The following is a 14,130-nucleotide window of genomic DNA, read 5'->3' on the forward strand; positions in this document are numbered from 1 at the left end:
CTCTCCCTCTTCTCTTCTCTCCTTTTCCATCTGGTTGGTAGCCAGTGTGTCTTGCCTACAATTGCGGTAGATGTGAGCATTACAGGACTACACTGAATGGCAACAGAGCCAAAGAGAAATGGGATCAAAGTTTGTTGACATTTGACGGCAATCAGATGCGCAGTAAAAAGTTGAGGAGAAAATGCCAGCTGGGTTTTGAAGGATGAAAGAATAAAACAACCGGGAACTTTCGGTGGCTCTGGAGGAGTCACATCCCTGTGACTGACTGTGCTCATGTAAGTGCTCAAGGGAGGCTTGGTTGCAAGGCAAGACCAATCATTTTTCTTGATTCCGTGGCTGACAACAGACAAACAGAGGGGAACCATCAAGACCTGGTCAATTTCCGCAAACAATTTCGTGTACTCACAAGGTTACGCAAATGTGGAAGCAACAAAATTACCGCAATCAGTTGAAACAGCGAGTGCTCATCCATGCCTCTGATTATGTGTAGCTCATCTATCAGCCTGATGTCTTTGTAACAAGGAAAGGGGGGCATTGAACTATCATCGAGTTTCACTGAGACGTCCAAGATCATTGGGCAAGGGAGTTGGTCAGTGATGATAGGGTTTCCTTGGTTGGGTGTCGAAAATATTTCACCATTAGATAGCTGACGCTACCTTGCTGAAAGGTGCTGTTTTGAAACGAAAGCCCCACTGATCAGATGATCTGTTCTGCAGTGTTCGCATGAATTTCCTCTTTTTTTTTTTTTTAAACGGGACAAAGGAAGAAATAAAAAGGCACGCAAACTCCAGGTCCAAGAACTGAGTATGGAGGTCAGGTACAACCAAGAGACAGAAGGAATGGTGCTGAAGAATGGACTTAAGGAGGGCAAAGACGGAAAGGACTCACAGGGCAGCTTGTCCAAAAGCTTTCTAAAGGAGCAAAAGAGCTCTTTTTCATCCTCTGAGACTGTGGAAAACTGCGAGAAAAACAGGGCAAGCACCGGAGACCCAGACTACTGTCGGAGAATACTTGTACGAGGTAAATCTTCTGCTCTTTCGTAAGCGTTCATGCAACTGAACTCAGAAGGCAATCAACAATTGTTTGATAACTGTTGCAAGCTTTTTTGTCATGACGTACTTCTGTAATTACAAAACAGCCCTATTTTTAGGTTTATTATATATTATTTACTTTCTTAAAAGTACTTACAATACAAAGTACAGTATTGGAATACTTTGCAGGCAATTGTAAGTTATTAAGAAACATAAATAGGACTTAGACAAAAGTCACAATTATACAATAACAAAAAACATTTATTTAAAATTGTGTATCCTTTATTAAAGTCACTACAGCTTTTGGAATAAGTTTAATTAAATGGCAGTTCCTAAACGACATGTATTTAGGACATTTGTGGAGCTAATTGGTTGTTTGTTGGAACTTTATTATGTGGGAAAATCTGCCAAACTGTGCTTGAATTTTTAAATATTTTTTTACAAATGAAAGAGTTAATTCCTTAATTAGGTAAATACTTGTTTTATTAAATGACAGAGTTTTTACACCAGTATTGTACTTCACATCTGTGGGTATAACATTATATAGTGACATGAATGTCCACTGTAATAATCAATTCGGTTAATAAATAAATAATTTCAATAATTTCATTTTTAATTTTTTTCCAAGTGATGAAAATTAAAGAATAAAAACAAAATATTCAAAATTTAGCAGGAGACAGGGCAATTTTGGTTCTAAGTAAAAAAAAAAAAAAACCTTGTTTTTCCAATTCATTTTATTTACTGGTCAGTACTCCAAATCTAAAATATCAGCAGTATTAAATGAAATATTTTAACATTGAATATTTTAAGTTGCTTCATTGTCATTTAATCAATCAATTTATTTAACCCTGTTTTTTTTTTTGTTGTTGTTTTCATGTTGCATCAAGAATAATAACATTGCAATTTCATTTAACCAGTTTTGGTGTTTTTTAATCATCTTAGTTGTTAAGGTGGTTTGCCTCTTTGTTAACTCAAGAGAGAGGGATTTTGCGTGTTTCTTGGATTATGACATAAGTTAAAATCCTTTTTATGCATTCTAATTAATATTCAGAATAATAATGCATCTAGCTTTAATACTCCTAATTGTCAAAATACTACTTGGAGCTGTGTTTCTGTAATGTTTATTGTGTGAGTCAGCCTTGCTGTCGTTGCTGCAGATGCAAAAGGTTCCATCCGAGAAATTATCCTACCAAAGGGTTTGGATTTGGACAGGCCCAAAAGAACCCGCACGTCTTTCACCGCCGAGCAACTCTACAGGTTAGAGATGGAGTTTCAGAGGTGTCAGTATGTTGTGGGAAGGGAGCGGACCGAACTGGCCCGCCAGCTCAATTTGTCTGAAACTCAGGTAGGCGCCCTTCTTCACTCTGAAAAATAATCTTTTCTTTTTTTTAATTCCTCATGATCATAATATTCTTGAAGTATAAATTGCATCAGTTATTGAGTGAATGTAACTGAATTTAAATTCCTGGTGTCCTGGTTTGTGATTGGAAAATATCTTGACAGTACAATGCTTAATTCAAAATGGTAAACAAATTGTGACAATGTTTCTATATTAATTCATGAAATCCATCCATTCATTTTCCAAACCAATTATCCTCACAAGTGTCATGAATTGGGGCTTTAATTATATCTAAAATGGCATATTTGTACTTATTGGAAACATTTGAGTGTTGTGCACAAAACAATAATAAATGAAAAATAAATAATGAGAAAGGTCACGTATTAATCCTTTAATGGCGACTCGATTTACATTTAAAGCTTTATTAAACTGCTCACTGCAATGTTAAGAAATTCAAAATTGAGACACCACAAAGAAAATGTTCATACTTTTGAAGACTACGAATTACAAAACAAATCCTTCTGTGGATATTTACACTCATGTGAAGATTTACAAACTTTTCATTTATTGTATTGAACTGTGATGTTTTATCGTTATTCTAAACTGTCATTGGTCATTAATTGGCTGTGTGAAATCAATGGGTAATTACTGCCATTATACCAAGGGTGTGGCGTGATGTTTTAGCTTCTTTTTTTATCTTCTTCTATACATATGTAACAGGTTTTATTTGATCTAACTCAAAATGTACTTACCATGAAAATAGTATTTAGCTTGATTTTTTTCTTCTTCTCACAGTCATCCTCAAAAATAGAATTATTTAGCCATTAGTGTGTAGATAATAAATAAATAATATAATATATATTATTCTTAAACATTTATTATATTTAAACATTAAAGAAATATATTAAAAATAATAGATTAATAGTGTACACACACTATTTTTCCCCCCCAGACACTTGGGCTTGAAATCATACAAAACCTTTCCTCTTTTATGTCAATTAGCATTCCCTAAATGATTTGTATTCACCATATCCCAGAATAATTTGTATTTTTTAAGACAGATTTATAATGGATTACATAGTCATAGCTAAAACTATTGGCCTCCCAGAGCTGCCAATATTTTTTAAAATGAGTGAAAATCAAAAGAACCAATGTGACAAACATATTGGTGAATTTGGCCCAACGCGTGGGAAAGTTACAGTATACATTTTCCTGCTTAATATATTTCATCTGAAGATCACATAAAGCTTATCATGTGTTTGATTACAACTAAAGGAAATGATGAAAGTTGCCATGACATTTTATGGACGTCCTCCACTTGTATGTGCGAAGGGTCAGCCAGAGTTCAATGCACCACAAATGAACTGCATTTGCACTCTTGGGTTTGACACCATATTTTAAAGCAGGTCAACCCGTAACACTGACTGATTTGGACTTGAACCAATCAGGACATTCTGTTCCAAGCTTCAGCAAATTTCATACTTATGTGCTATATGTTTGATTCGATTTTATTTATTTATTAGGATTTATTTATTTGTCCAATGAGTCCAAATTAGCTAATAGTTGAAACCCTTGTTGAGAATGTGTTGCAGCTTTCTGCATGGTTGAAGGAGTTTGGAGTTTTGTAAAGGTCTGCAGTTCAACCATTTCACAAAAACAGTTCAAAGCCAATATTTCTTTTGCCATCTATGTATGACACATGTGTAGCTTGTGTGCTTGCGCTGTGCACAGTCTCAATGTATTTATTATTTTAATTTGGAAAACACAATGCAAAATCGGTGTGCTCATTGAATAATTCAATTGCATGTGCAAATAATGGATACTATCACACATTCACTAGAAGGAGAAGTCACATGTAATCAGTTTAAAGACCTCAACTGTTTCTTTTTATCAGTTCTCAGAAATCAAATGACATGATTAGATCAACACACATGCTCCCAGAACAATCAATCATTCTTATTTTCATCTTCTCCTGAATGTGCGACCTCTAAACTGACATTTTAAGAAGTCCTTTGCTATGTTGGGATGAGCAATTGGCTCTTAACATTATAAGGGAGTTTAGTTTACAGTGATTTAAATTAGTTTGACCATTGCAATGTAACGCGTGGTCTGCATTCAGATTTTAGTGGGCAATTACTAAAAGTGAACATTTGCTTTCTCAGATTGGAATTTTTCCAATTTTTTCCCAACAGCCATTTGTGATGAAATTGAATTACTTTTACCTTAGATTACAATTAATATTCAAAAATAATTGGTGACCTCTTCTTCACAAAAACAATCCAACAATTTATTTATTGCTGCAATTAAATTAGACTTTTTTTTTATTCATCTATCACTCACAAATGAGCACGCTAAACACAACAGTGAAAGGATGAAGTGTTAATCATTTAAAAATGATAAAATCATGTTTTTAAAATTTATCATCATTATATTCATTATTATCCATTATTGAATGATAATATTTCTGTTTCAGTGTATTAAATTTACGTAAATGTTCATTAGCAATGTAAATTATCTCAACTTACATGTCAGTTGAAACAAAATAAATGACTTGAAACAAAGTTTACCAACAATTTGAATATAGCTTTAGCTTTCTCTTCAGCCTAGACTCTCTTTAAATCAGGCATTTAAAAAAAATCCTCTTGAAGGTGACATTGCTTACACAATACCTAAAAACGCACATTGTACTTTCACTCATCTGATTGAATCTCTCCAGGATTAAAGAAAATAAACTGAACAGGAGATGCTTTTTTGGGGTGGTGCATTATGTGACTATTCTGCACTTTTCTCTAATTAATCTGAACGTAGCTACTTCATCAGGTTATCTTCAAGTACAGTAACTTTATATTTCTGTTTTGGTGTTTGAATGTCCTCAAATATTTGCTCAAATAAATACGAATACTGGGTATCTGTTTTTTTTTTTTTTCTGGGATCACATTTATTAGACAAACCGGACTTAGGTATTAGAGAAATAGCTAACTACATTACAGAGTATTTTTGTAGGGCTGTTTAAAAACATCATGGACTATTTTAGATAGATCACTGCAATTTCTTGCTCATTTGCTGTGTTGGTACAATGAACATCCACTTGTATGTGCATTACACAATCAAAATAATGTGACCTTAAAATACAAGTCCATTGGATGTGTACCAGGCTTTGGCTGATCAATAAAACAAAACTGGTTTACGTCGTATTGAGAAAGGAATTAACTAACAACGCTTCAGAAAACATAAGCAACAAAACATGCAAGTTTATTTGCTGTTTAATCAACGTGCCCGTCAAGTAACAAGAGTGGCGTGAAAGTAATGATTTGTGCATTGCACTGCTGTGAAGTTTAAGAATGCCCCAAAAAGTGGTTAATAGCTGAATTAAAGGTAGTATAACACAAAAATACAAACATATGGTATTGCATACATATTTATCTGCCATAATACTGAACCTGTATTAGATGTCTTAGACAGTATTACATTGCTACACTGTTTACTCCAATGAAATGAATGCAACATTTAATAAATATTATTTTATCTCTGCTAGTGTATCACCAGCAAATAAGGTGCTCAACAATGAAGGCATGATGTCCTTTTCAAGGAACTGGATGACGACTGTTGAGGTGCCCTTGAGCAGGGCCTCTCAACTCCTGACGCAGCACCATTTAAAATCTCCCCTTGAATATTTACATGTGATGTGAAAGCAAAAATACCGAGGGCATTGTAAAGTGAATTTCATTCACAAATTTGAAGTACAAAACTATGTGATGAGGAGCATTTCTTTCAACTTTGGTTAATAACTTAAAAATACTGGTTTTGTTATGATTACTCATAATATACAAATACAACATCTATTTTTAATTTTCTTGAAGTAGTGTAGTTACACTTGAATAGCTGTAGCTACTGGCTTTAAAGTGTTAAAGTCATCTTTATCAACATAGAGTAAATGACCAAAAATGCAGTGTTGTTGTTATAGTGGGTCATACGCAGCTAGCACAGGATCACTGGATCCTTCAACATCACGCTTTGGTTTAATGGTAACAATTTCAAGGTTTTGCTCCCCCCATTACCATTTTTTTTGTTTGTCTTGCACCTGTTTGTAGATTAAATACTCATTTGGACGTTTTTAGAAGTTTTGTTCAAGCCTGTCCTCTTCCTGTCAGTCATTGTTGGATGCCGATGAGAAGCAGAGGGTTGTGTTTGAATCTCTTGCTTTAGGATGAGAACCACCATTTTCAAAAGGTTGCAAAATGTATACATGGGAACTGCAAGTGCAGCACATTCCAAAAGTGTTGCGCAGGATCAAAGGTGAAGAACAGACATTCGTTAATTGTTTATTCTGGGAATAGTGTGAGGGTCAAGGCACAGATCAAACAATGTCGTAGCGTCACCATTGCTATGACATCACCATCCTGTGTGGTAAGTGATGCCATAACCCCAACCCTGTACACATTTTGTCAACCTTTTGAAAATGATTAATGCTGGTTCCCCTTCTAAAGCAGGAGATTCATTCACAGCTCTCTGCTTCTGACAGTTCTCCAACAAGGATGCCATTTCCAAAATGGCTGACGGCAAGAGGACAGGCAGAAACTAAATTTAAAAATAAAAATATCAATTTCCAAACAAGTGTTTAATCTACGAGACATGAACATTTCTGGGGGTAGGTAGATCATTTATTAATTGATTTAATTGAATTGGGCTCATTACTTTTGACTACCCCTTATACATGGTCTACTGGTCTAGTCTAATAAGTTTTGTGCTCTCTTTTGAGTATTTGAAAATTTTCTTTATTCTCCATGTTTCTTTGTCTACAGGTAAAGGTCTGGTTCCAGAATCGCCGTACAAAGCAAAAAAAAGATCAGGGGAAAGACTCCGAGCTCCGCTCAGTGGTTTCGGAGACTGCAGCAACCTGTAGTGTCCTCAGACTGCTGGAGCAGGGTCGTTTACTCACACCCTCGGGCTTACCGGGCATCTTGCCCCACTGTGGTAGCAGCACTCTGGGCTCAGCACTGCGCCCCCCCACCATTAGCATGGGCAGCAATAGCAGCAACATTGGAGGTGGCAGCGGAGGCACTGGCGGTAGTCCAACCCTACCCGCTGTCACCAGTTCTGGGACAGTGCCAGGCCTGCAGAGCTCCCCACCAGCGCACAGTTTATTTAGCTTCCCCATGCCTTCCTTACTTAGCGGTGTCGCGGGCCGCATGTCGTCGAACCCGCTGACTGTGGCCAGTTCATTAGCCGGCAATCTCCAAGAACTCTCTGCCCGCTATCTGAGCTCTTCTGCTTTTGAGCCTTACTCGCGGACCAATGGCAAAGAATCCATGGACAAGAAGATTCTGGAATGATCCTTTGTTTTTTGTTTTTTTGATGAAGTATGCTTCCCTCCTGGAAATATTTGGTTGATATTTGGCTTAACCTGTCTTTGTTTTAGTCAGTGGCTCAACTGTCTGTGTCATCCAGTTCTGTGGCTGTCTGGTTATTTTGATGCGTACATATTTGGTGCATTCTGCAAATCATATCGAAAGATTTGGTAATGGAAATGTTTTCTGTTAAGCGTTGATTTTGAGAAGCAATTCTTAAAGGGATTATTTCAAAGATCTTTCTTTTTTTAAGAAACATTCAAGAGTAATCTTCAAAGTACTGCACAGTGCATAGGGTTTCACGCTACAAAAAGATGGCAGGTTTCTTTACTGTCTGATATTATTTAATTGTATTTGGTAGGTCAAACAAGACACTACACTTGAGTAGTTGTAGAGAATGAAGCCATTTTGTGTAGCAGGATGTCAGATGAAGCAGATCACACTCGCCGGGTTTCGAGCTGTCTTGTATATTCATTTGTATGAAACCTGGCTTGAACAAAAACATTCAAGAGACATAGTCGTCATTCAGAAGAATTGCTTATTGTCTTTTCAATGGTTTATCGAAGACTCAAATTTTTTTTCTCAATGTCTGTGGCGTTTTTGTCCTCAAGTTGCAGTACCTAATCTTTACTTTTGATCATTCTTCCCATCTGTAATTTCTGTACCATTGTGAGTTTTGGTGTATAGTCCTTTAAAAAAAGCTTTCCTTTTCATCATCAGAGTGCTGCTTGCTTTGATGATCACCAAAATGGGAGAAGGTTTATCAGCCTTTAAGACGTTCTTTAGATCCTTTGTGAAATCAGTGGCCATTAACCCAGACACACTTGGAGAAAGGGTGGAATGACTGTACTATCAAAGTACTGCAAATGAGAGATGTACTTATAAATGGCTATTTTATTGTAAATTATTCAGTTTTGTAATTATTACATTATTAGTATATCTGGAAAAACAAAGATGAGTAAACCTACTGAATGGATTGAGTAATCAGTTGAAGCTATTTGGTGCTGTATTGTGAGATTTGTCAAAAATGTGCAGTCCAAATGTGTGTGTGTGTGTATAGTATATATAGTATATAATGTATACTATATATCATGTATACTGTATGGCTATATGCTTAGCTTTTTTCATGTATTCATTTTCATATGAATCAAGTTAAATGATAAATTCCATGACTGTTATACATCCAATACATGGTAGTTTGATAAGCATGATAAAAATTCCTTTATTATCTTTTTTCCCCAATGTTTTAGCACAAAAATATTGGGCACACATAACAATCATCCTAAAACAGAACCTCCTTTAAAAAGTCAGAGATTTAAGGAAGAGGTTTCTAAACAAGTGAAAATTCATGTCCTATAATTTACATGGACAACAATCTTCCAATGTTCAACCAATGACAATTTGTGAAAAAGATTATATTATATTGTGCTGTAAATTGTTGAGATTATTTGTTTGTTTTTGAATTGGAGAAATAACACAGGGTGGTCCTTTGTTCAATGTCACAGTAAAATTGATCACCAGATGAGTATTTTGAAAAAAAAAAAAAAAAAAAAAAAAAAAAAAGCAGTTCAGTTTCTGTGTTTTTCAGACTGCTACCTTTAGTCTCACAACACGTCCTTATCAAGTGAGTTACTGCTCCAGTTACTACTACATTTCAGGATAAATACAAGACACTAATTTATACGTCATCATGATTATATTCTAGTTCTTCAGAATAAGGTCCCAAACATAGAAGTGTTTCAGACAAACCTTACCGAGTGTTTCATCCACTGTGTGAGTTCGGGCAGTGGCTTATTTGTTTTCCTGTCAAGACAGTTTATGAGTAGACCACAGGATCCAGCACAAAACTCATTAGCTTTCCGAAATTATACAAAAGAAAAAGGTCAATAAGTATCAAGCATTCCAGCAAATGATCAACAGATATTTAGATCACACTGAAAGTCACCACAATGTTTGCCCATTAAAAGAGTGTGTGTGTGTGTATGTGTGTGAGAGAGTGAACAAATAAATGTCTAATTTTTCCTATAATTCCATTTAGAGAAATGCTGCCTCATCACTTTATATTGCTGTTTAATGTAATTCATGTTTTTATTTTGATCCATTTACCCTTTAAACATGAAATAAAATACAGAGTTTCTTTGCAGAAAAGTATACTGATTTGAGCTATCAGAGTAAGCTCAGCGTTAATTTTAGGAGACATTACCAAATACTAATTAAGGAAAGAAACTGGAGTTGTATAATGTAAAATCATGTTTGAGGACTCTAGTGGGGGGAAATATATATATATATATATATATATATATATATATATATTTTTTTTTATGGGGAGGAAACTATTATGGCTCACACTTGTGAGTTTAGAAAAAAGGAACAATTTATTCCTACAGCATGTCTTGGGAATTCCCCCCCCCCCGCCCCCCCAGAGGAGGACAGGGGAATGGAGGTTGCATTTATGCTTCCTAACACCCCCTCCAACAACCCTCCAAAGCTCCCCCACCTATTCTCTTCCTTCACCATAAGTCCAATTAGGATGAAGATATCTGTTTTTTTGTAAGTGTGTGTGTGTGTCTGTGTGTGTGTTTGGGTGGGGGGTTGCATGCTCCAGGCTGTCATAGGAGCAGACCACCAACATATTTCCTCTCGTCACATGGTCCTCATAGTATTCAAGCTGAGGTCTGGGAAAAGAGAGGTCATATCCTGTCTTTTTTTTTCTTTCTGTGACTGCTTTTTTGTTGTTGCTTTGTCATGCCAAGCATTTTAGTGTTACCTGACTAACGCACCACTTGTAACACAGTATACCTGAGACCATTGAACTGTACAAAATATTTGAACGGAAACCCTGTTGTTTTCAGGTGTAAAGGGGGGGGGGCATAGCTTTATTGCTCCGCATGTTTCAAAATAATGTATCCCATTAAGTAATCAAAAGAGTGGAAATGCTCAAGATATTGTTCAACTTTTGGATCCGTAAAACAGAAAGCCATTATAAAATATTACTTTGATGGCTGTGTGGGATCTATAGATAAATCAAATTCTATTTTTATTTCACAGCATAATGTTATATAGCTTCAAACAGGCATGTAGAAAGAGTACAATGCTTAGAAGAAGGAAAATTAAAATAACTTAATTAATAATAATACAGTAAAAGGAAATATGGAAATTGAGTCACTGATGGTTTTGAAGTACACAGTGCTGATTTTGGTTCCGGCAGTGTGAGATCAATTCCCGCTCAGTGTTGATGTTGATATCTACCCTGTGACTGACTTGCGACCATTTAAGGGTGTAGTCTGCCTTTTGCCCGAAGTTAGCTGAGATGGACTCCTGTGACACTTGTGAGGATAAGCGGCTGGGGTAATGGATGGAAACTGGCAGCTATATTACTTGTTACTTCAATGATTCATGTCCTTGAACTGTGAACTTTTGAGCTGATGGAAGAAAGAAAAGACTGTGACAAGGGTGTGAAGATTCCTTTCGGATGATATGTCCTTGGTGGTTGTACGTTAAAGTCCAGCTGCTTTAACTAGGGGGATCTGAGGATGGATGATAACCGTTTTTTTCCACCCCACCAATACAGATACCACTCACAGATATGACATTTATATCAGGGGTTTTTAAATTATTTCTAGGCCTCCAAGCCCCCCCCCCCAAAAAAAAAAGAAATGGAGCAGCTACCCCTTACTTATGTATTGCTTGTATATAATTGTGTTTTAAAATAAACATCCTAAAACAGAATGCCCTAGATCTCACACATAAATGTATTTTCTTGTGTAATCAATACTAGGATATTCAAATACTCCATGCATTCAAATATTCATGTTTCTGTTTTAAATAATACCAGACAAGGACAGTACAAGTGTATTTAAAGACATTTCACTTTGTTGCTGGGTAAAAAGTGCTAGTTGCGGGGGCCGAGTGTTGTGTGGAGCGAAGCCACCTGAAGCGCATCATTAGTGGATGGGGGCTTGAGTCTGCCTCACCGTGTGGTACGGCGCCTGCACCACCTCCTGGTGCAAGATCCTGTAACACTGAGAAGCTGAGAAGATCATTGGTGTCTCTCTCCCCTCCCTTCTGGACATTTATCACACCCAACTCACCCCCAAGGTCACCAGGATCGCAGTTGACCACACTCACCCATCTCACTGCCTCTTCAAATTGCTGCCATTAGGGAGGAGACTGCATAGTCTTTGAGCCAAAACCACCAGGCTCAAAGACAGTTTCTTCCACTAGGCAGCCAGGAAGCTCAACTCCCTCTCTGCTTTGCTCTCATTGTTATTGTCCCACCTTGGCACCCACCCCATTGACTCTTGATCAGAATTTAACTTCGTGCACAAATTGCATTTTAAGCACACTATTTGCCTTGGAGCACTGTGCACATTACCCAACTGACTATTCTGCTACACTGTTCAGAAATGTCCATAATTTAATACACTGTCCATAATACTCAATTGTGTACATTGCTGCTCATAATGACAATACCACACATGTATACTGTATAGGAATTACAGTTCTCATTAAATTAGGCCTATTGACCATATTGGTTAAAATATCTATAGTATAAGCCACAATATATATATTTTGAAACAGACGAGCTTACTTATACTTTCTTCATTTCTTTTTCACTCTTTAGTCTATTATAGTACCGCAGGTCTGAGAGGAATGCTATTTCATGTATGTTATATGTCATGTAGAACAGATCTGACTTGACTTACTTGACTTGCTTGAAACTGTAAGGTTAAGACTCGAGATTTACAGTACTAATTACTTCAAAATTCTCCATGTGACTATATCACACCTCTACTCCAAACTGGAGTGAATAGAACTTGGCAAAGTGAGTTATAACAAGCCACAAGAACAGGATGATGGGCTGGATAAATGCCCCTAAACTGCCTTGGTCAAGGGTACTTTGACAATAGCCATACTTGTACTGTATGGATAAGCTACCGCTACATAGATGCGAGACTGAATATTTTCACACCACCATCCAAATTAAACTTTTAAATGGGCCTGCCCTTCTACAAATTATATTTCAAGTTGGATGGGTAAAAAATTGAATTTAGTGTGTCACAGAATTTATTAGTGATGTTTCAATATTTGTAAAATGTTTTACTTGAAGGTAAGATTTTTTTATATGGAACTCCCACTTATCATCTAAAGGTAACGCTTTAATTAAAAATACTGTATTTGTATCTTGCACAATACAAGTTAATTGAATTTGATAAATCAAGGTTATGGAGGTTTAAATGTGAGGCTGACCAATTATATTGATATGGAAACATGTCAGTCATTTTAGAAGATCAACTGTTGTTAAATTGTTTGAACAATTTCATCCACAGATTTAAACTGAAATTTGACAGACCTTTGTTTAATATGCCCTATGAGGTGAGTTCTGTGACCCACAGGATCTTGTGTTTGCTATTCAGGGACTAGGAATTTTATGTTTTCAAACATGTCAAGAACCATCTGTTCAAACGTTGAATAGATACAGTTCAGTGAAAAATATCGCCCCCTTCACAGATTTATTATTTTAACAGTTTCCCCAATTTAATGTTTAAGAGCATCAAACAAGTGTAATAATCAAAGAAAACCTGTGAAAATAAAATTTTGTGTTATATGGCTATTTTATTTATTAAAGAAAAAAATATCCACCTCTGGTGGCGCTGTGGCACAGCCGTAGAGCATTGGCCTCACAGTTGTGAAGACTGGGGTTCAAATCCCAGCCCTACATGTGTAGAGTCTGTGTGGTCTCTCAGTACATGTGTGGGTTTTCTCGGGGGACTCTGGTTTCCTCTCACATCCCAAAAACATTGCATTAATTTGAGACTCTAAATTGCCCCTAGGTATCATTGTGAGGATGACATGTTATGTTTTCTGTTTCCATGTTCCCTGCTATTGGCTGGCAACATGTTCAGGGTCTATCCTGCTTCCTGCCCATTGACAGCTTGAATGGCTCCAGCACTCCCGTGACCCTCGTGAGGATCAGCGGATGAGAAAATGGATGGATGGAAATCAAGCTCTAGCTGGGACTGTGTGAAAAATTAAATGCCTCCTCCACACACACACCCCAAACACCCTTGTTAAATCATGACTTAACTGTGGCTAGATATATTATTGTTTCATTTTCACTGACCACACTCAACATTGATTAACGCCAGACGTGTTCAATCAATAAATCACTTAAATGGAATCTGTTTGACAAAAGCTCTCAAAATCTGCAACAAAATGTCGCAATCCAAGAACAGAAGAGAAAAAGAGCAATTGACAGAGTATCCAGGTCATAAAGAAGCACAATACTACATGTAAAGCACTCCTAGCTTCCAATCCATTTTACCAAAGAATCTTTTCTAGTATTTGGGATGAAGCAGATGACGAGCAGTGTGGTCAACATTAACAAATCCGTGCACTCTCAAATGTGGGT

The 14,130-nt window shown here is 36.6% G+C and overlaps 1 protein-coding gene across 1 annotated transcript; it reads left to right on the forward strand.

Annotated features, from left to right (window-relative positions):
* Positions 1–806: 806 nt before the first annotated feature.
* vax1 (ventral anterior homeobox 1) lies at positions 807–8,624 on the forward strand. Its single transcript, XM_061837254.1, has 3 exons — positions 807–1,020; positions 2,189–2,376; positions 7,173–8,624. The coding sequence occupies exons 1-3, from the start codon at positions 807–809 to the stop codon at positions 7,701–7,703; spliced, it is 933 nt and encodes a 310-aa protein (XP_061693238.1). The 3' UTR covers positions 7,704–8,624.
* Positions 8,625–14,130: the final 5,506 nt, after the last annotated feature.

The sequence above is a fragment of the Syngnathoides biaculeatus genome, chromosome 12 (genome assembly GCF_019802595.1).
Source record: "Syngnathoides biaculeatus isolate LvHL_M chromosome 12, ASM1980259v1, whole genome shotgun sequence".
NCBI lineage: Eukaryota > Metazoa > Chordata > Actinopteri > Syngnathiformes > Syngnathidae > Syngnathoides > Syngnathoides biaculeatus.

Coding starts and splice junctions, on each gene's coding strand:
- vax1 (XM_061837254.1), top strand. CDS start 807: ATGGAGGTCAGGTACAACCAAGAGACAGAAGGAATGGTGCTGAAGAAT. Junction 1,021..2,188: donor TCGGAGAATACTTGTACGAG/GTAAATCTTCTG, acceptor TCGTTGCTGCAG/ATGCAAAAGGTTCCATCCGA. Junction 2,377..7,172: donor TCAATTTGTCTGAAACTCAG/GTAGGCGCCCTT, acceptor CTTTGTCTACAG/GTAAAGGTCTGGTTCCAGAA.